This window comes from Diabrotica virgifera, chromosome 6, assembly GCF_917563875.1.
Source record: "Diabrotica virgifera virgifera chromosome 6, PGI_DIABVI_V3a".
NCBI lineage: Eukaryota > Metazoa > Arthropoda > Insecta > Coleoptera > Chrysomelidae > Diabrotica > Diabrotica virgifera.
This window is the reverse complement of record NC_065448.1, coordinates 38075392-38098522: the sequence shown is the minus strand read 5'-3', so window position 1 is coordinate 38098522 and position 23131 is coordinate 38075392. Positions and strand designations below refer to the sequence as shown.

The 23131-nt window shown below is 32.3% G+C and overlaps 1 protein-coding gene across 1 annotated transcript in view; it reads left to right on the top strand.

Annotated features, from left to right (window-relative positions):
- The window catches only part of LOC114333792 (vacuolar protein sorting-associated protein 28 homolog), a 41655-nt gene extending 31425 nt beyond the window's left edge, over positions 1-10230 (top strand). The window contains exon 4 of the mRNA XM_050653987.1: positions 9720-10230. Coding sequence (XP_050509944.1) covers positions 9720-10091 — 372 coding nt within the window. The 3' untranslated portion in view covers positions 10092-10230. The remainder of the gene's footprint in view (positions 1-9719) is intronic.
- The last annotated feature ends 12901 nt before the right edge of the window (positions 10231-23131 follow it).

Genomic DNA, 23131 nt, shown 5'->3' with positions numbered 1-23131 from the left:
ATGTCATGATATATGTATAATGTATTAATTATTATAAAAATATATAATACATATATAGATATAATTGATCATCATTTATAATTGATCTTATTGATGATGTTAATATATAAATTTTATATTGCAATCTGGACTTTTGATATAAAAGTCTAATCACTTCTATTTGTTTATTAAATACATATTTTTTATTACCCTTTTTAAAATAAGGCATGTATTTTAAAAGATAAACTTTGAAAGATAAAGTTTATATTCAGATTTATGGTAGAGGAGCAAAGTATGCTAAATGCGCAGTCACTCGAGCGCTTTGGGGACCTGTTGGGTTGTGAAGAGTAGGTCCTAAAACCAAAAAAAGTTAAAGTAAAGTTTTCCATTTTAGTGGGGACTTGTCCATTTTAAATTTAATTTTACACTTCCAACAGTCGTTTTTTTTAGATTATAACGCCATCTATCCATAATTCGAGAAAATGTTTCGAATAAAAGTTACTTATTTTTATGTAAAGAATCCAAATTTGCAATAAAAATTGGGGCTCCATTTAAGATTTTAAAGTAACCCCCACCTCACCTCCGTGGGGGTTCGTGTTTGATGCCATTCGATAGATTTTTCAAAAATATTGAATAAGTGTATTTTTTAGTTTTTCTATCTGATGTTCATTTCGCGAAATATCGCGTGATTCGTATTTAAAATATTAAATTTACTCCCCACCCCTCTCCGTGAGAAGTCGTGTTTGGTATCATTCGATAGATTTTTGAAAAATATTGAGTTTTTTTTTAGTTTTTCGATCTGTTATTCATTTCCCGAAATATTCGCTTTTTTCTTGTGAAACTTTGGGACTCAGCCATTTCCTTACGCCCCGCTCAAATCGTCAGATTTTTTAAATATACATGTACTTTGCATGTACTTAACTTACCTTATCTTAATCTGATGATTTCGACTTTTTCTAAGGATATATTTTTTTTTCGGCCCTCCCTTAACGAACTCCCCTGCATTAAGAGCCAATATATGGTAGAGGTACATTTTCAGGGTACAAGGTTTCTCCCCATGTAATAATCTGACGCGCTTGAGTAACTGCAAAAATCCCCGCTTGGGCTCCCCTACCATTATAATATAGAGTGGGCTAAAGAAAACAGTCCACCTCGATATTTCGCAGTATTTATTAGATTTTAAGGAAATGACGAAACAGGTTGATTTTTGATTCTGTCTAAATCTTGACCCGAGGCGTTAGCGGCGTGTAATTTGGGTTGCCTATATAAACATCGACGAAATTTGAGTTATTTAAAACGCTGAAAAGACTAGTTAGTGATAATAAAAACCGATATTTACTGCGGTTACATGATATTTAATATTAAAATATTATTGGATGTGGTAGAATGTAGACTCTTTGTATAATTACCAATTGAACAGTGAAGCTGTTAGATCAATTTTCCGATTCAATCATTTCTGCTGTTTACAGTTCTGTGTTTGTGTTTGCTTTTGAGTATGTATTTCATTTTCTTGACATCGAAAATGTTAGGTGTGGAAAGAATTAATAAGTGCATGAAATGCGAAAAAGTGTATAAACGTAAACATGATTTAAAAAGACATGTAAAAAGTTCGCATCCCGACAAATTGGATGCAATTGCCCCTTTAAAAGTGCTTAAAGGCAACGTCTATAAGTGCACACATTGTGATAAACAATTTAGATATAAGTTAAATGTCAAAAAAGTGCACACAAATGTATCAGTTTCTGCAGAAACTAAAACATTTTCATCATAAATGTTCTCTGTGTAATTATCATTCAACTTTTAAAAAGGACTTTATTAAACATTATGAAACTTCTCATAGCATTCCTATGCAATACGATACAATAGAGTTTTCCAACCATGATGACTTTATTTCTTGGAAGAATAAAATAGAGCTTGAAACAAATGCTAGTGGAGTTTTATTGCGGAAAAAGTGAACTACATAATTGCCACCGATAATATAAACAGGCCCGTTTCGCGATTCAAGTTTATATAGGCAACACAAATTACACGCCGCTAATATTCGCGTCAGGATCTAGAATCGAGTGATTTTCTTGGGGGTTGACAAATGACATCTGTCATTTGTCAACCCCCTCCCTTCCACGTTCTTCGCCTCTTATTTTTAAATAGGGAATAGGGGTTGTGTGCTAGCTCATTTGAAAGGTTATTCAATTCTCTATTTAGTAATATAAACATTAACATAATTATTTATACAGGGTGTCCAAGAAAAAATTTTTTAAATTAAATTAATTGACACAAAAAGAAGAATGTATGTAATTTATTTAATTCAAAATACATTCTACTGCTGTCTCATAACAGAAAAAAATGTTTTTTGGTATTGCTTTTTGTTTAATTTTAATGTTCAAGCTGCCACCCATCTGCCTCTTGGTAGGTTGAATATTGAATTTAAGCAACAAACAATGTTTATTTTTCAAATAACATTTTTTCCGGTTTTCTGTCAGCGGTATAATGTATTTTGAGTTAAATAAATTACATACATTCTTCTTTTTGTGTCAATTAATTTAATTTTTTCTTGGGCACCCTGTATAAATAATTATGTTGATGTTTATATTACTGAATAAAGAATTGAATAACCTTTCAAATGAGCTAGCACACAACCCCCATTCCCTATTTAAAAATAAGGGGTGGGGGCTGTGGAAGGGAGGGGGTTGACATAGCACAGATTTATGTACCGTAAAAATGTGTCCCCCTTAGATCAAAAATCAACCTGTTTCGTCATTTCCTTAAAATCTAATAAATACTGCCAAATATCGAGGTGGACTCTTTTCCTTTGCCCACACTGTACATACAATTATAATATGTTTTATTACTACCTACTTAACCCATTAACACCCAAATTACTTACTTTTTTTTTTCAAATTTTAAAATTTTACTTATACAGACATACATAATTATCAGTAATGTTGTTCTTAATAAGTAAATATTCATGAAATTAATTTACATCTTTGTATTTTTGAATTATGGCCTAATCTATAAATAGGACACAATATGGCGTTAGGGTTTATAACAATTTGCAAGTATGTTAGGAGAGCGGCAGCAAGCCCTAAAATTACGTTATACCGACCACGAAAATCAACTTTGAGGTGAGTGACCAATTTTGGTCATTCTTTGTTTTCGAGGTCGCTGAACCCGAATCTGAACTTTAAGCCTGATTCTCATTAGACGTGCAAGGAACCGAACCGGCAACGGCAAGGCACGGGCAAGGTTTTCGGAGCCAATTCACACTGCGAAAGGCTTGCCGCCGGTTGGTTGGTTTGTGTAGTGAACAATGTTGAAATTGAACGTTAATAAAAATTGCTCTAATATTAGACGAAGAAACAGAAAATGGAAACAAATATTGCAGAAATAGACAAAGACGTTGTTGGTGCTTAAAATGCTAAAGAAACGCACAAAAGAAGGAGAATTTGCAACCTTACACTCCGGACTTTTAGACGAATTTAACAACTTATGGCTGCATATTGAACCATAATATTCAACCTAGTTCTTGAGCCACTCATCAGAAAAACCAATGAAACACCAAGACAGTACAAATTACTGCATATACAGACGATGTAGTTCTACACTTTAACACGACTAACTGGAGGATTCAAAAACATTGATCCTGAAGCACGAAAAAGGGAGCTTTAGCACAATAGACAACTATACCACACTATACTCTTGAACGTGTGGATGCCTTCACATATCTTGGCACAGAAATCAGAAGAATTCCATAAGGATCGAAATTAATGCACGTATTTCCAGAGGGGAATCGTACATACTTTGCTATTAAAAGATTGATGACATCGAAATTATTAGATAAAAGAATCAAAATGACTATCTACAGAAGATTGATTAGACCCGTATGGTTGTGAAACCTGAGCAATGACGAAAAGGGATGAAGCCCAACTCAGTACATTCGAGAGAAAAATACTGAGAAAAGTATATGGCCTGCTCTGGCGAAGCGTCCATGTAACCACCATTACCATTGGTAACGGTTAAAAATCTTTCAAATAAATATTTTATGACTACTATGAAATAATTCCATTTATATTTTTTACTAACAGAAATATTTATTAATAGTACCTAATTCAGTAAATAGCCAACTAGACGCACGAAAATATTGGTGAGATTATGATGTGAATCCGTTGCACGTTATTACATGCTGTTACCGCATTTGGGTATGGTAACGCAGGAGAATACTCGCTGTCGCTCGGGACTAGCTCGTTTTTGAAAATTTTGAAGCAGCAACGGCTCTAAAGACGGCGCTTTGGCACGCTGTGTATATAGTCTGTTCGCTAAACTCAGACGCAACTTTCTAGATATTTTAGTCGGCAATTTTGCCAATTTTAGCAAACTTGGCAAAAAATAATTTTTAAATAGTTAATAATCACTAAATATTTAGTAATTTTGCCAATTTTTGCAAAATTGGCAAATAACAAAAAAATTATCGACTAAAATATCTAGCCAGTTGCGTCTGAGTTTAGCGAACCGACTATATCAGCATTGTAACCATATTTTGGTTTGGTAACGTTCGTTTAGTACCTATTACAGATTACAGTGTGCGTGCATTTAAACATGGAAGAGTGTTGCTGCGTATTGCGTAATCGATCAACTACTTGAAAAGTCATTATGCTTGTATATTTTTTTATATATAATTTTCTAGACAAAAATGGGAATATTGAAAATGAAAGACTTAAAATATAAACAATAGATTTCAAAATATGTGCTTTTTCCTACTTGTTAATTTTTTTATGTTAATTTTATGATAGAATAATCTGTTTAGTTTGTCTATTATTTATTGTTATACCTATTACATATACATAACGAGGTTAATGAATTGAATGAAGGTTACGATATTGTACAATTTGTGAAAAGTCAAAGACTGTCATGGCTGGGACAAGACAATGAATAAACAACAAAGAAAATATTACAATGGAAGCCGATAGGAAGGCGAAAAAAAAAGAAAGGGCCAGAACGCGAGGGATGGATGACGTGGAAGACGACATGAAAACCATGAACATAAGACAATGGAGAAAAAGTACACAAGAGAAATCCGAATGGAAGGACATAGCCAGACAGGCAAAGACCCATCCAGTGTTATGATGCCAAAAGAAGAAGAAAAATTGGCGCATATTGAGGAACCTCTTCAAAAACAAAATACTTCTTTTCTCTATCGTCTTTATAAAACTGATTTTAAACAACCAAGATTGCAGATTGCTTGCCGGTAAGGTATTCACACTGTCGTGACCTTCACGGCACATGCTAGGCAAAGATTGTTTCGAAAAGAACGTCGCATGCAAATCCCGTCGCTTGCCGGTGCCTGGCACGCATAGTGTGAATTACATCCCGTGAAGTTCATAAGATTTTATGTAAAATGTATCTTGCCGAGCCGATGCCTTGCCCATGCCGAGCACTTGCCTTGCATGATAGTGAAAATCAGCCTTTATTTTTATTTAAAATTGGTGGAACATGTTCAAAAATTAAGTTTTATGCAAAAATGCGAAATATCAATTTTGATGATTTTTCAAATTTACCTCACTGTGTTTTTGCTCACTGTAAATATTTCCTTTCGAGAATTTTACTGTGTCATCTTTGAAGCATTTTGAATAACAATGAGATTTGTCCAATATGTTTAAACAAACTAAAAGAGCAGTTGTTAATTTGTAAACATTTTATCATCAGATTTCGTTAGCTACATGTTTACTTAAAAAAGCTGAGTGACAAACTTTTTAGTTTGTAATTTTAACCAACACAGCAATAAAATATGATTCATGAAAAAGTTTTCTGGAAAATTTTAAGTCAAAATATGCAATAGGAAAAAAGTTATATGACTTTATAGACGAGTGGCACACCCCAAAAAACGCTTATTTCTCGAGATACGGTGTGGTGAATGGCGAATTTTTATCATACTTTATGTTTTTGATGCTGCTGAAAACGAAAATTAGGTAAATTATGAATTTTACGTGGGGGGACATTGTCAAAAGCGCTATTTTAACCTAAAAATAAAAAAAAAATGAAATCACGTTTTTTTGCCTTTAACTTGCTACAACTCTGTTCCGTTTTAATATTTTTTTCTGAAAGTTTTATAGTATATATTTCTTAGCTTTCTGAAGACAAATTTCTGTCTCAATATCTCTGTCTTATTATAATAAAAGTTATGAATTGTTTAAAGTAAAAGTGCAGATTTCTGAATTGCAAAGTTTAATCACAAGAGTGACAAAAATTGAAAATTAGCTTTTTAATCAATTTTATGGTAAAATATAGAGTACAAAGAACAACATGTTTTATAGAAAAAAAATGGTGCAACTTTTAATTAAAAAAAAACGTGATTTCATGTTTTTTATTTTTTGGGTAAAATTGCGATTTTGACAATGTTTCCCCATCTAAAATTCAAAATAATCCTCATTTTCGTTTTCAGCACCATCAAAAATATAAAGTATGATCAGAATTAACCATTTACCACATTGTGGTCAGTATCTCGAGAAATAAGCGTTTTTTGGGGGGAGTGCCACTCGTCTATAAAGTCACATAATTTTTTTCCTATTGCATATTTTGACTTGAAATTTTCCAGAAAACTTTTTTATGACTTAATGCTGTTTTGATTAAAATTATTATAAACTAAAAAGTTTGTCACCCAACTTTTTTAAGTAAACATGAAACTAGCGAAATCTGATGACAAATTATTTAAAAATTAACAACTTCTCTTTTAATTTGTTTAAACATCTTAGACAAATTGTATTATTATCTAAATTCTTCAAAGATGACACAGTAAAATTTTCAAAGGGAAATATTTACAGCGACCAAAGATACAGCGAGGAAAATATGAAAAATCATCAAAATTGATTTTTCGCATTTTTGCATAAAATTTGATTTTTGAACATGTTCCACCAATTCTAGATAAAATTAACCTTCATATTCGGATTCAGCAACCTCGAAAACATAAAGAATGACTAAAATTTGCCATTCACCTGTCATGGTCGCTTTTTCGATTTCTAAGCCTCAAATTAGGGGTGTGCCGCTCGCCTATGTATGGAATGAGTTCAAAACAGTTGAGAATTCAAATTTTAATTTGAATCTAATAAAAAAAGTTTATTTTGAATGATACTGTATAAAACAATTTTTATACAATGTTACAGTACATTTTACACAATATTTATATTGGTGGTTTGTCTTTATAATTTTCCCCTTGACATTGTCTCTGCTTTAAGGTTTTTCCATGTAGTGTCCTTTCACATCTAAACTTATGTCCTCAAAAACTTTTGATGATGATGTACTCATGATTCCATTCTACTCCTTCTTTTTCTTACCCGGTCCCTTAGTGTTCGCCACTTTAGATTTCTGTCATATATTTTTACTTCTAATTCTGTCTCATAGTGTCTTATCATCTAAGCCCTTTTTCTAAGGGCTTTCATCTCTGCTGTTTCTAGCATTCTTTTTGTTCTCTCTGTGTCAGGTCATGTTTCTGCTGTGTACATCATTATTGATTGGATGACTGTTTTGTAAATTCTGTCTTTCATTTTTTTCTTGACTTTTTATTTCTCCATATTGTTTCATATAAGTCCTGTAACTCTGTTTGCTCTATTTTGCGATCTTCCACTTCTGTTTCAAGCTTTCGATAGTAGTATAGTATAGTTGATCCAAAAGATGGCATAACCCAGACATCCAAAGTGAAAGTTATCCTTCACCACCAAATTGTTCTATAGGGTCCACACAAGGTCCAGAAAAAAGTCACACCATTTTGAGCGTCGGGTTTGGGGGGAGAGGGGGGAGAAATCGGTAAATTCGTAGTTTTTTAAGTTTTTCGCCAATATTTCTAAAACTATGCGGTTTAGCATGAACAACCCTCTATACAAAATTGTTCTACATTAAATTTGAAATAAAAAAGGCCCTATGCATAATCTTTCTAAAATGAATGGTTCCAAAGTTACGGAGGTAGTATAATATAACTGGTCCAAAAAAAGGGCTAACCCAAACATCCAAAGTAAAAGTTTTCCTTCAACCCCAAAATGTTCTATATGGTCCACATATTGTTCAGTAAAAAGTTACACCATTTTGAGCGTCCGGTTTGGGAGGGAAATGGGAGAGAAGCCGGTAAATTAGTAGTTTTTTTTAAGTTTTTCGTCAATATTTCTAAAACTATGCTTTAGCGTAAACAATGTTATTTACCAAAATGTTCTACATGAAATTTAAAACAAAAAATGTTCTATACATAATTGTTATAAAATCAACGGTTCCAGAGTTACGGAGGGTAAAAGTCGAGGTTTTCGATACTTTTTATATTTTTTGGGCAATATTTATGATATAACTATACCAAAAACCCAGACATCCAAAGTGATAGTTATCCTCCAACACCAAATAGTTCTATATGGTCCACATAATGTTCAGAAAAAAGTCACACCATTTTGAGCGTCGGGTTTGGGGAGGGGGGAAGAGGGGGAAAATCGGTATATATAAAAAGTATCGAAAACCTCCACTTTTCACCCTTCGTAACTCTGGAACCGTTGATTTTATAACAATTATGTATAGAAACTTTTTTGTTTTAAATTTTATGTAGAACATTTTTGTCTAGAATATTCCTTACGCTAAAGCATAGTTTTAGAAATATTGAAGAAAAACGTAAAAAAACTACTAATTTACCGACTTCTCCCCCATCTCACCCCCAAACCGGACGCTCAAAATGGTGTAACTTTTTAATGAACAATATGTGGACCATATAGAACAATTTGGTGTTGAAGGAAAACTTTTACTTTGGATGTCTGGGTTAGGCCTTTTTTTGGACCAATTATACAATACTACCTCCGTAACTTTGGAACCGTTCATTTTAGAAGGGTTATGCATAGGCTTTTTTATTTAAAATTCAATGGAGAACAATTTTGTGTAGAGGGTTGTTCATGCTAAACCGCTTAGTTTTAGAAATATTGACGAAAAACCTAAAAAAACTAGGAATTTGCAGATTTCTCCCCACTCTCCCCCCAAACCCGACGCTCAAAATGGTGTGACTTTTTTCTGAACATTATGTGGACCATATAGAACAATTTGGTGTTGGAGGATAACTTTCACTTTGGATGTCTGGGTTTGGATCTAACTATACCATACTATAGCTAGATATTATGTTTCCTAAATTCTTAGATATTCGAACTTCATCACTTGTTCTATTATCTGGCCCTCCAGTTCCAATTTACATCTTAGTAGATGAGTGTAACTATGCATTTTGTCTTTTTTGGGGAAATTGACATGTTCTGGTGGTTATATTAACTTGGTGCAGAATACATTCTAAATCATCCTCACTTTAAGATCACTATTGCATACCAGATTATTTTAAGTTGTTTTTCTCCCAATTGGAATTTTTTTTTTCGTTCTGACTTTAATTATCCATGATTCATGATAAGATTGAACAATAGAGGGCTCAGGGAATCCCCCTGTCTTATCCTATTACTAGTTACCCTTGTTATTCTTCAGTGCTATAATTTTATTAAGTTTATTTTTTATCACTTTGGTTGTTAATTTTAGTGTTGTGTTTAATAAATTAATCCCTCTATAGTTCTCCGGGCCGATTTGTCTCCATTTTTGAAGATAGGTATTAGGATGCTTGATCTGCATTCTTGTGGTATTCTGCTTTGTTCTATTATTTTTTGGATTAACTTTAATAGTTGTTTGATCAGGTCTGATCTTCCATTCTTTAGGATTTCATTCGGAAAATAACTAAATATCTCGTTTTTCAGCTTGACTGTCCTGCAGCTTTAGAACGTATCAAGGAAGATAGGCCAATCACTATCAAAGACGACAAAGGCAACACTAGTCGATGCATTGCTGATATCGTATCGCTATTCATCACTATAATGGACAAACTGCGGTTGGACATTCGTTCGATGGATAACTTACATCCTGACGTGAGGGACTTAGTAGATACTATGAACAGACTTAGCATTCTGCCATCGGATTTCGATGGAAAGGTAAAAGTGGCTGAATGGTTAAATACTTTAAATGAAATGCAGGCCTCTGATGAATTATCCGAAGCTCAAGTGAGGCAACTGTTGTTTGATCTTGAAAGTGCGTATGCGTCCTTTAATAAAGTCCTTCATAATTCTGCCTAAATGTACGAGATAGTTGTTATGATTGTTACACGTTTATGTAAATATTATAAGCAAAAAAAATTGAGCTAGATAGTTATTGGCAATGTATGCATTTATCAATTTTAACCCTAATTGGAATAATAAAATAAGTATATTTTAACATTTACTGTTTTAATTGCTACCACTTTTAATACCCTATTCTGACTTTTTATTACCTACTTATATCTTCCGAGTTTGATGCCTTCTTCTTCTTTTAATAGGAGTGTGTCCTGTTTCTTCTGTTACAGCCTCTGCTGTGATCCGGAGCTCCATCTCTGGTACCATCGTTTTTGGGTCTTCCTATGAGTCGCTTGGTGTTGGGCTTCTGTGTCTTCGGCCATTTCGCCATACGTTCAAGGTTCATCCGATCTACGTGGTCTCTAAACATGCGTCGTCGTGCTCTTGTCCATCTCACTACGTCTTGAACGCCTAGCTCTCAATGTGTCTTCGTTTCGTATTCTATCTCTGAGTGTGACACCTTAGACTTTGCTTTCGGTGCTCATATATTTATTCCGACAGATTATATCTCTCAGGAGGCCAGATATTCTCGCTGCTTTCGTTGTCTGCTGTTTTGTTTCTTGTCACAGATGCCTGTCGCTAGATATTTCCACACCCAAGTATCTACAATCCATTACCCGTTCGATTATATGGTCGTCCACTACTAATTTACATCTAATGGGGTTCTTGGATATTACCATTGATTGGGTTTTCTCTGTTGATAGTATCAGGTTATACTTTTCGGCGGTTATTTTAAATTTTTGTAGTAGGCGTTGTAAGTCATCTTCGTTTTCGGCTATTAAGATTGCATCATCTGCGTAGCAAAGTATTCTCATGGTTCGGTTACTTTGTATCCCTGATTCATTTTTTTAACACTACCTATAACTTCATCCATTATTAAATTAAATAGGCATGGACTGAGGCTGTCCCCTTGTAAAATGCCGACATTGATTTTGATTTCTTCCGTGAGCCCGTGTGTGGTTTTTATTCGTGTTTTGTTGGATCTATTGAGCTCTTTAATTATGTTTCTATATTTCTGACTTAAGTTTTTCTTTCCAAGGATAGTGAGCACGTCCTTCAATCGTACTCTGTCGAATACCTGTTTTAGATCTATAAAGCATGCTAAGATTGCTAAGATGGGCTTGTCGAATTCTATTGATTTCTCAACTAATTGTCGCATGATGAAAATTGTAGATTTGTTTGGGCGGAAACCCTGTTGTTCCTCTTGTTGACTTTCTTGTATATTTTTTGGAATATAATTTTTGTGAATAATTTTGATGTAGAATTGAGTAGTGTAATTCCTCGGTAGTTCGTAGGATCTGTTTTTACGTACTGATGAAACTGCTATTTTAGCATAATTTTTAGATTCTCCAATACTTTCTATGCAAATAACATACTCTTCATTCGTAACGATCAAGTCATTAGTTTTCGAGATATTTGAAGTTAAAAATGAAAAGGCACACTTATTTTTATTAATGTATTATGCTCCTTCGTTTTTAGCTTCAAATATCTCGAAAACTAATGACCAGTAAGGATCTGTTTTTAGGTGGATGTGAGAGGTGGCATTCAGATTTTCGCGGATAAAGTTAGGGGACAACTTCGTTAATAATAATTGATTTATGCTCCTTCTCAAATAGGCCCGGAACATTAATAAAAAAAATAAAATATTTAAAAATTTCAAAAAATTTCGTTTTTTTTTTCTATTTTTTTGCTTATAACTTAAAAACTATTCATTTTAGAACAAAGTCCTATAGGAATAAAACAAAGATAATTAATTTTTCTATCAGATGCGACTGGTTAAAAATGTCATAATTTATTACCCTTGCTTCAAAATAGCAATAAATATAAAATAAGGGGGCAAAACAAGTGTGTCCTTATTCAATGATTTTCCATCACTTAAGTTACACTTGGAACCTTCCTAATTCGCTTAGAAAAATTTTGTAATGTGCTAAAACTGTACACCAAATTCCATTCAAATTGACTTACTAGATTTTGCATAATAATTTTGCAATCTAGACTTTTTTTTAAAAATTAAAATTTTTTAAAATCTTGCACAACAAAAACCAGAACATACAGTATTTCTCATGATCATCTTTCAGTGCGTCACAGTTTTTCGATTTCTTTCTAACGCATTAAATTGTATGTGACAGAAAAAAAGGCACGTCGGTGATTACATTTCGTCGGTGACATTTTTATAACATTTATTCTAGTTATTCTAGTTGTCGATAGATGGCGCCATAATGAAAAATTTTTTTAATTAGATAATAATATTACAAATATAATCTGTATAATTTATAAGACTATACAAATCAAAGAAAATACCATTTTATAAATGCAAGAAACACATTTGATTTGTTTTTATTCCAAATTGAAAATAAAATGTGACAACTGTCAGATTTAACTAAAATGTCATGTTAGAATAAATGTCATAAATGTGTATTATCACGGATTTACCCTTTTTCCTATCATTTGTTACGCACTGAAAAATGATCATGAAAAGGACAATACAAAGATTTGTCAATTTTTTTACATATAAAGAAGTACTTTACCTATCTAATGCACTTTACAGAATTGAAATCGGATTACTTAAGCAGCCTCAGCAATGTTTTTAAAGTTATAAACAATTTTTTGGCTTATAAACAAATTAGTGCTGTGGCCAGGAGGGGGTGCTACGGGCTCCTTTATTTAGATGGACTTACCCATTTTTTTTTCATGTATTTTGACCCGTAGAACACGAATTTTTTGGGTGTTGATCCGGAAGTCGACAAGATTGTTATAAACAAAGAACTTGAGGAATTACAAAAAATCGATTTTTCGCAAAATAAAACATTTTTTTGTATTTCTTGGGTAATTCTAAGCAAACATGTTTCTTACAAGTTTTTTGCACTTTGACAAATTGCAATTTTTGAATGCGAATAACGTTTCATTAAAAAATAAAATAGCAATTCTGCTGACAGCATTTGAAAGTTTTAAGTCAAATTATACCGGTTTTAATTATTTGCATTGCTAAAAATTAATTTTTTTTATTAATAAACAAAGCTATTTGTTTATAAGCCAAAAAATTGTTTATAAATTTAAAACATTTCTGGGGCCCCTTAAATAATCCGATTTTATTTCTGTAAAGTTTATTAAATAGGTAGAGCACCTCTTTATATGTAAAATAATTAGCCAACTTCTAAATGGTCTCCTTTTTGTTCAGAAAGATTTTTAAAAATTTGAACCTTTTTAAAAACATTTAGATTGCAAATTTATTATGCAAAATTTATTAGGTCGATTTTAATAAAATTTGGTACACGATTTAAATATGTTACAAAGAATTTCCTAAGCGAATTACTAAGGTTCTAAGTGCCATCAAAGTGGTTAAAAAATATTGAATAACAACGGACTTATTTTGCCCCCTTATTTTGTATTTATTGCTATATTGCAGAAAAGGTAATACCTTAAGACATTTTTTACCAGTCGTATATCATACAAAATTTAATTATCTTTATTTTATTTTTGTACGACTTTGTTCCAAAACGAATCGTTTTAAAGTTATAAGCAAAGAACGCAGAAAAAAATCGATGTTTTTCGAAATTTTTAAATATTTTAATTTTTTTATTAATGTTCCGGGCATATTTGAGGAGCATAAGTCAATTATTATTACTGAAGGTGTCACCTAACTTTATCTGCAAAAATCCGAATGCCACCTCTCACATCCAAAAATAGACGTTTTTGAAGTTATACTTTTTTACGCGCGTTATGAGGTTGAATTTTTATATGTTAAAACCTACGATCCCGGCGCATGCGCATTATAACTTTGTTCTGATTGGATGTTCAAATGACATGTCAAAAATTATCCAATATGGCAGCTGTAGCGCAGCTGTGGTTTGGACGGTTGACGGTTTGGTTATGTATGGTTGTTGCGTTTTAAAATTTGTGGGAAGAGAAACAACAAAGGTTAGTTAATAGTTATACTGCCTTTTTAAATAGTTTTCATATTATATTTTTGAAGTTATACTTCAAAATGTTTTAATTTATGTATGTATCAGTCCAGAAAAGGTGTGGAAAGAATATATTAGTGTTTTTAAATATATTTTTCTACAAACGTGTTAAAAATGCAATTTTTAGGACTCCATAGGAGCGTTAAAAATGCTACTTTAAGGCACTAGTGCTTTAAAAATTTTAAGGCACTGCAGTTAAAAGTGAATTGTCAAATTGTGAAACGTCAAAATATTTATATTTCATTTATTAACATTAATATTAATAATACAACTTGCGCAATTTGAAAAAGGTGGTTTAAAAGGTTTTTTATTATAATTTTGTGTCTTTGGATTTGTCTTCCTTGGGCGTAAAATAATAAAACATCTATTTTTATATTTCACTTGTCACCGTGATGTATAATTATGTATATCTGAAAGGTAAGTTGCATGCGGCTTGATGGCCTTGTTGGTAGAGCATTGGACCAGCGATCAAAAAATCGCGAGATTGCGGGTTCAAATCCCGGACGATTCATATTTTTTTCTTTTTTTTTTTTAATATTTGGCATTGTTAAGTTTTGGTTCATTTTTGGTAATTATTGTTAATTTTTTGTATTGTAACTGTTAAGTAGGTATATTTATTTCGTTGAAATTATATTATAATAGAAGTATAACTTCTTACGTGCGTACAAAGTACACACACATTCTTTTTTCGCAGATGCTTACTGTTCTATAATGGCTTTATCGTTACGAATGAAGAATGAAGAGTATGTTATTTACATAGAAAGTATTGGAGAATAAAAAAATTGCACTAAAATAGAAATTCCGTCAGTGGCGTAGAATTTGGGAAAGGTCAACCATTCACGTTCCCCCGTCGTACGCCTCTGGTAGTAGCCAGAAACGTTTAACATAATTTAGTAGGGTGTGTACAGTACCAGCACCACTTACCAAATTTCGTGTTGTTCCGTGCCTGTCAGGAAGTATTCAAAAATACATAAATAAAATAAAATTTTAACTTTGACACCCTGTATTCCGGTTATTATCAACTTTTGTACTAAGGTAAGTTAGCTTAAATCGACCTATGTTAACCTCAGGAATCTAAGCTATGGCCCATTCTTTACCAAACACCCTGTATATGCCAAAATATCGTAAATTAAAATTAAAAATCGACGTGCTGTTTCGGTAATTTCTAATAATGTTCTTTATTTAACTAATAACACAGACCAACAAAAAAATTTTTTGTCTTGCTGCCGAAAAAAAATCAACTGATTTTAGTTAATTCATCTGTGTTGATTCCAAAAATACAAACATTTTCTTTGTATCAGCTTTAGTTTTCGAAATATAACATACTTATCAAATACTTAAATATTCTTACAGTTCTGTATATTCCACCACTATAATTGCAATATGCTTATAAACAAACTTAACAAATTCTAAGACAAATGGGCAAATGAACAAAAGGGCCTATTTTGGTGTTCATTTAGGAGATCAAGATAAATCTTGAGCTCCACATGTTGTGTGCAAAGCTTGTCTTGAAAATTTGCGACAGTGGACGAAAGGACAACGAAAATGTTTAAATTTGGTTTTCCAATGATATGGAGGGAACCAAAAAATCACTTTGACGATTGCTATTTCTGTCTTGTGAATATAAAGGGCATTAATCGTAACAATCGACATACGTGAACATATCCTAACCTGGATTCAGCAATAAGACCAATTCCACATCAGCTTGAGCAGATACCCATTCCAATATTTAGCAGTCTACCTATGTTACCAGAGGATAATGCCGAAACGTTATCTGACGAACTGCAGACTAATAGATTTGAGGAAGACAACAGTGATTTTGAATGGGATTCAAAACGTCCTGAGCGCTTTACTCAGGAAGAGCTAAGCGATATTATCAGAAATTTGAACCTTCCAAAGGATTCTTCCGAGTTGCTTACCTCCAGACTAAAAGAAAAGAATGTTCTTCACCCAGACACCAAATTACACACTACCGTAATAGAGATAAAAGATCTTTTGCCTTTTTTTCTCAGCAAGATGATATGGTTTTTTATAACAATATTAAAGGACTGTTAGAAAAAATGGGTGTATCGGAGTATACACCAGACCACTGGGCGTCTTTTTATCAACAGTTCCAAACGAAGTTTAAAGTATGTACTTCTACATAATGGCAACAAATATGGAAGTATACCAATTGGGCATTAGAGTGGAAGAAATGCTCAACAATTTTAACAAACACGGTTGTCATATGCGTATTAAAATTCATTACCTCCACAGCCACTTAGACCGTTTCCCAGAAAATCTTCACCAATATATCAAAACGATGGAAGAGGGGTATCAGGGAGATGGGGCTATCACATGATGGCGGATTACTGCTGGAGTCTTCAAAGGGACCGTCCTTTTAAAGCCTTTGCAAGAAAATCATATAAAAGGAAGTTTTTAGGTGACGCCGAATAACACATTTTTGTTACCGACGCTGCCGGTTAGGTTATATGAAAAGTCAAGCTTTTTTGGCAGATATGTGTGATGATTTTTGTAAGTACATTATTGTACAATAAATATCTTACTTTTTATTCGTACATGATTTATTTCATGGGTAGCAGCACTACATATATGTGGGTAGTGCTGCGTTAAGTTACCCTTATGTTAGAAATGTGATCTGTTGTCGTATTTTCTGAAAACGATCTGATGGAGCAAATCTGGTGGCATTTTTCGATTCAGCAGACCCAAATTACCTAGAAACAGTAAAAATATTTCCGGCAGCAAACTGTGTGTTTACCAGTGTAATTAATGAATGTATGCGTTACTTTATGGACGCACTGTATACGAGTAATTATATCTGTACTTATAAATAAATAAAAATAAAAAATATTTATTTGTTTTTTATTCATTGGCGTTTATTTATAATTTTTCTTTTATTTGTTTCTCGGGTTAGGGTCAAAAACACATTCTTAAAAATATGCTAGGTTTATTGCAGTTTCGACATTTCTATTCCTGTCTTTCAAGCAATAAATTGAAATATACAATACTTACAATAATATTAATTGCAATAAAAACTTAGACACCATAATTTAATAGATCTATTATAATTTAATTTATTAGCGTACCTACCTAATAGTGTATTTCAAAGGCTAACCGTTTTTAGCACTCTGGTGCCGTAGTATAGGAGCATCTGTAAATATGCTGCCGGTCTGTTGAATTCTAATGATTTCTCTTGCAGTCGTCATATTAAAAACGAAATCTCATATTATCTTAAATTTATTATTACAAACTAAATATTGTACAGAAATAAAATATGCTATAATAAATATTCCTTAACCTATAAGAGAATCTTTACTAATCACCAGTAAAATCGTCCTTTTTTAACATTCCTCGTGAAACATTGACCACCTGTAAGTAAATTTCTTGAGAATCACACACATTACCCTAGCAATAAGTTAATTGAGACCTTAAGCCTGGATTCCATGGAAGGTGGCGCGGCACGTGAAGAGAAATATAAAATAGGTAATAAAAAAAACGGGAATCAACGCAGCTTGGAATAGCGTTCTTTCCCTTAAAATTTGTGACTTACGATCCTTGGGCTATAGGCTATTGATTATGTAATTTACAAAGAAACTACAACGTTAACGGGATTTTATTGTTACATATGGTCAATGGACCTCTAAATATGAAAAAACCGCGGCGTGCTACCATTTAAAGTGGTGCGTTTTTGAGAAAGGGGTGAATTAGTCCTAGGCACAATAGGGTGCATTAGAGCGAGTTATATGCACTTTTGGTACAAACACGTCTACAGAAAAATTGTTCCAGATTAAATTTACTATCAAAATATCACCTTTTGAAGTCAAAAATATTTTTATCTACTCTATGTCATATTATGTATGTTTTTAGTTTGTGAAAACTGTCATTATAGATAGCAGTGCGTGAAGTGTTCAAAGTGTACGTGAAGTAACAATGTATTTTAAATGGGACTTACTTTTTCGCACTGTTTTTGACACACTTTCATATAATCAAATATCCTTAATTTTCGCGTTGTCATGGTGATGACATAATAAGCAATAAATTACGACAACAGTTTTGACAGTTTTGTGGTTTGAAAGAAGTTAGAATTTTTAAATGTCAAAGTTCTAAAAATTGTAGAATAGAAATAAATTCTAGTGACGAAAGTTACAGTTTTTTTATTTGTTCATCGTAGATAAAATATTGTATGAAACTGTGCGTGAAGTACTTTTTGCTAACTTACGCGATGAATAGCACTCGCTCCGTTGTCGCTCGTGCTCTAAACATCGCGTGCATTCGCAAAAAGCATACTTCACGAAATGTTTCATAAATAACTATTTTACAAAAATATATTCAAAAAAAGCAGCAAAAAGAAAAACACGAAAGAAAGCAATTTTGTTTTTTGCTCCATAACTTTTTTCCATGGGGGTATAGGTGTGGTCCTTTTAATAGGCATTTTTCAGTGCGTCACAAATGATAGAAAAAAAGGTAAGACCGTGATAATACACATTTATAACATTTATTCTAACATGACATTTAAGTTAAATCTGACAGTTGTCACATTTTATTTGCAATTTGGCATAAAAACAAATCAATTGTGTTTATTGCATTTATAAAATGGTATTTTCTTTGATTTGTATAGTCTTATAAATTGTACAGATTATATTCGTAGATATATTATATAATTTGTAAGTTTTTTTCGATTATAGCGCCATCTATCGACAACTAGAATAAATGTTATAAATGTCTGTAATCACGGACGTGCCTTTTTTCTGTCACATACAATTTAGTGTGTTAGAAAGAAATCTAAAAACTGTGACGCACTTAAAGATGTCTATGAGAAAAAGCATATAGGCATTGCTTCACAGAAAGAAAACTTCTATCCCTCCTCTTTAAAATGGCGTTTGGCAAAAGTCTTTATAATTTCCAAAATATAATTTTTCAAACTTCGCCGCTCTCAGCATTTTTGTTACCTTTTTACCGTTATTTCGCAAAAATGGTTCTGTAACTTTTTTCTACACATTTCTACATAGGTATATGTAATGGTACATTTGGTGGGAAGGGAAGTCAATTACCATTAAAATGGTTTATTGTATAAGGTTGTAGGACTATTTTTAAGCATGTTATGGTTTTTCATAGTTTTATACTTTTAGCGATTTTTGATTTTCTTTACGATTATTTTTTAAATTTCCCATTATAACTTTTTTCTTGTACATTTAGGTGAATACATTGTGGAATAAAAAAGAAAGCTTATTTTGTTTACTTTAAAACGGTGTATATATTGTAAAAAAATCTAGGACTATTTTTAAACAAGATATCCAAGGGTATTCGTAATTTAAGAAATATTTTTAATTTTTTTTAATTAGAAAAATATAATGGCGTATTAGAACATAATTTTTAATTCCAAATAACTTTTCTTAATAACACTTTTCCATATTGTGAAATATAAATAAGGTACATTACTCTTGAGCGAAATTTAGATTTTTTAACATACCTCGTATGCTATTGATAAACTATTTATGTATATGGGAAATAAGCCACAATTTAATTGTGGCTTATTTCCCACATAAATAGTTAATCCTAAAAATCCCACAAGGAAATAGCTTCAGAACAATTGATAAAATTTCGTATCTGATAATTGCATCTTGGATTCTAGGCTATGCAGAGCGTTTTATGAAGTATAATTTTTTTTTCATAAAATTAATAATAAAGAAATTTTCCATATGGTTCCACTTAGTAGAACTTTTTGCATGTGTATATGTCACATTTTGAAAAAGCATACCTTGTTTAAAATAGTTCTAGAATTTATTACAATACACCATTTTAAAGTAGAGAAAATAAGCTTTGTTTTTTATAGTACCTATATACCTAAATATAGACGAAAAAAGTTATAATCAGAAATTTAAAAATAATCGTAAAACATATCAAAAATCGTTAAAAGTATTAAATTTTAAAAAACCAAAATATCTTGCTTAAAGATCGTCATACAACTTTATGTAATAGACCATTTTAATGGTAATTTACTTCTCTTCCTATTAAATGCACCATTGCATATATCAAAAACTACGTAGAAAAAAGTTACAAAACAATGTTTGCTAAATAATAGGGAAAATGACCCAAAAATGCTGTGAGTGGCAAATTTTGAAAAATCATACATATTTCAGAAATTATAAATCCTAAAGATTTCTACCGTCATTTTAAAGAGGAAGGATAGGAGGTTTTTTTCTATAAAGCAATTCCGTGGAAATTTCTATATCACCGTGGGAAAAAGTTATTTGGCAAAAAACAAAATTGTTTCTTTTTTTGAATATATTTTATCTACGATAAACAAATAAAAAAAAACTACAACTCTTCGTCACTGGAATACATGTCTATTCTACAATTTTTAGAACTTTGACATTTAAAAATTGAAACTTCTTTCAAACCATAAAACTGTTAAAAACTTTTGCTGTAATTTATTACTCATATGTCATCACCATGACAACGCGAAAGTTAAGGATATTTGATTATATGAAAGTGTGCAAAAAACAGTGCGAAAAAGTAAATCCCATTTAAAATACTTTAAATGGGATTACTTCACGCACACTTTAAACTCTTCTCGCACTGCTATCTATAATGACAGCTTTCACAAACTAAAAATTTATACATAATATGAGATAGAGTAGATAAAAATATTTTTAACTTTAGAAGGTGATATTTCGGTAGTAAATTTAATCTGGAACAATTTTTCAGTAGACGTGTTTGTACCAACAGTGCATAGAACTCGCCCTAATGCACCCTGTGCCTAGGGACTAATTCACCCCTTTCTCAAAAACGCACCCCTTTAAATTGTAGCACTCCGCGGTTTTTTATATATAGAGATCCACTGACCATAAGAAAACTATAAAACCCCGTTAACGTTGTAGTTCCTTTTAGCTCTGTTATTTTGAACATAATCAATAGCCTACTAGGACAAAACCCTCGATTTATGGACGGCACGGGGCGGTGCGCGCTCTTCCATCATTTGTCGGTAAATCAACATGGTTCAAAAGAAGTCAGAAGCTGATACACAGTAGGTACTTCACGGGTGCCCATATAAAAATTTTTAGGGGGGGGGGCAGACGTGAAGATGTTGCACATTACATTTTGTATAGTTTGGATAACCATATATAGTTTAAAGTATCCGAAAAGCCAGGGTACTCATGGGTATGGGCGCCCATGGGTACCTTCGCTCCATCGGAATGTTCCGACCAAATTTATCAAAAAGTAAATACAAGGTGATTCATTGAAACGGTACGATTTGGCAACGCTGGTGACGGTAAAATAGAGGAGCCGCGAGCTTGCGACGTAAACGTTGTGAATCTAGAGAGTGGGAAAGTGGGAAATTTAGTTATCTTGGAGAAGTGGTCGGGTGAACAACGCGCATTTGCTGTGAAAGCTTATTACAAAAATGGTGAAAATTTTGTACGTGTACAACGAGCGTTTCGTTTACACTACAATTTGCCTCCCCGCGCTGCAGTTCCGTCTAACATGGCGTTAAAAATTGAGTTAGGAACTTTGAAAGTAGTGGTTCAACATCACAGAAAAAAAGTGGCAGTGCCAGAACTGCTCGCACACCCAGTGCCCCCGCAAGGTTGAGCGGCGCCCGCGTGCTGGATATATTTTGGCGCCCTTTAAATCCACCTATATTCAATAATGAAATAAATCTATAATTTTTTATTTTTTACTCGTAATAAAACAACAGAAATTGCAAGAACTCAAATTTTATTTTTCTTGCAACTAATTTACTGATAATAGCAAAAAATATGTATATTAGTGAAGGACGTAGGCGTAAAATTTCGGACCAATGTGTTTTAAATGGATTAATTTTTCTCGAATCCTAAAAAAACTAATAAGTATTTTTGAAAAATTTAAACGCAGAATGAAAGATTATGAGGGCCGAAAGTCCCTTAGAATGAATAAAAAGTTTCTCTTAAATGAGATATTTGAAATTAAAAATTACACTAAATTTTCTCTTGTTTTTAGTCCTGTAATTTATTAAAATCAACAATACAGAAGTTTTCAAGGACTTTCGGCCCTCTTTCATTCTGCGTTTAGATTTTTCAAAAATTTCTTACATATTACTTAGTTTTATCAGGATTCTAAAAAAATTAATGCATTTATTAAAACACATTGGCGCGAAATTTTGCGCCAACGCCCTTAAATCTAAATTGAATTAAACTGGTGTTTTTCTAAATTTGACGGCAGCAAATTCTTTTATAAAATATCTTTAAAGCCAATTTTATTGACGTTCTCTTGCTGGATTGTGAATATGTATTACCAAACCAGATAATCTTTCGTGTATCATAGTACAGCTCAAACAATTTTTAATTAACTTTAATTTTGAAAATGATCTCTCACCAGAAGCAACAGACACCGGTAAAGTGAGGATGATTCCATGAAACAGTGATATTTGGTAAAGATGAAGTTAGATTATTTTCAAATATATATATTGAAGAATATCAAGTGGAACTGATGAGTTAGGCAATTAAAGAACCTAATTATAAAGTTTTCATCTCACTAAATAAATCAGTTGCATCAATATTTTGTTGAAGAGCAAGACAATGTTTTAAAATATCATAGTCACTTAATGTAAAAATATCACTGAAAAAACCAAAAACATTATCATATTAAGAGATTGTATCAAATCTACTATTTAATGAATTTGACCAATTATTCTAAAAAAAAAATAATATTTTAAACGCGGTTTTTGGATCATGAAATGTCTCTTTTCTATGTTCATAATCGAAAAATTTTGGTTTATATTTTCGTATCACGATATTTAACGAAGGAAAAGCTTGTTTATCAGCTGTCAGTTTTCCCACTTGGGCAATTATTCCTTCAACAACACTTTCATCTCTGTAATTTTTTTGGCCATTGGCATGGTACAGTTGATTTCACATTCAGATAATAGTGTAATGTGTAGTGTGTGTGTTAAGTAAATGCCTTGTTACTTGAGTAAAGTTGACTTCATTGTCTTTACAAAGAGACGCTAATTGGATCCGAACGTCTGCACACCCTTCACCTATCCCACAAGGATAGAAATTA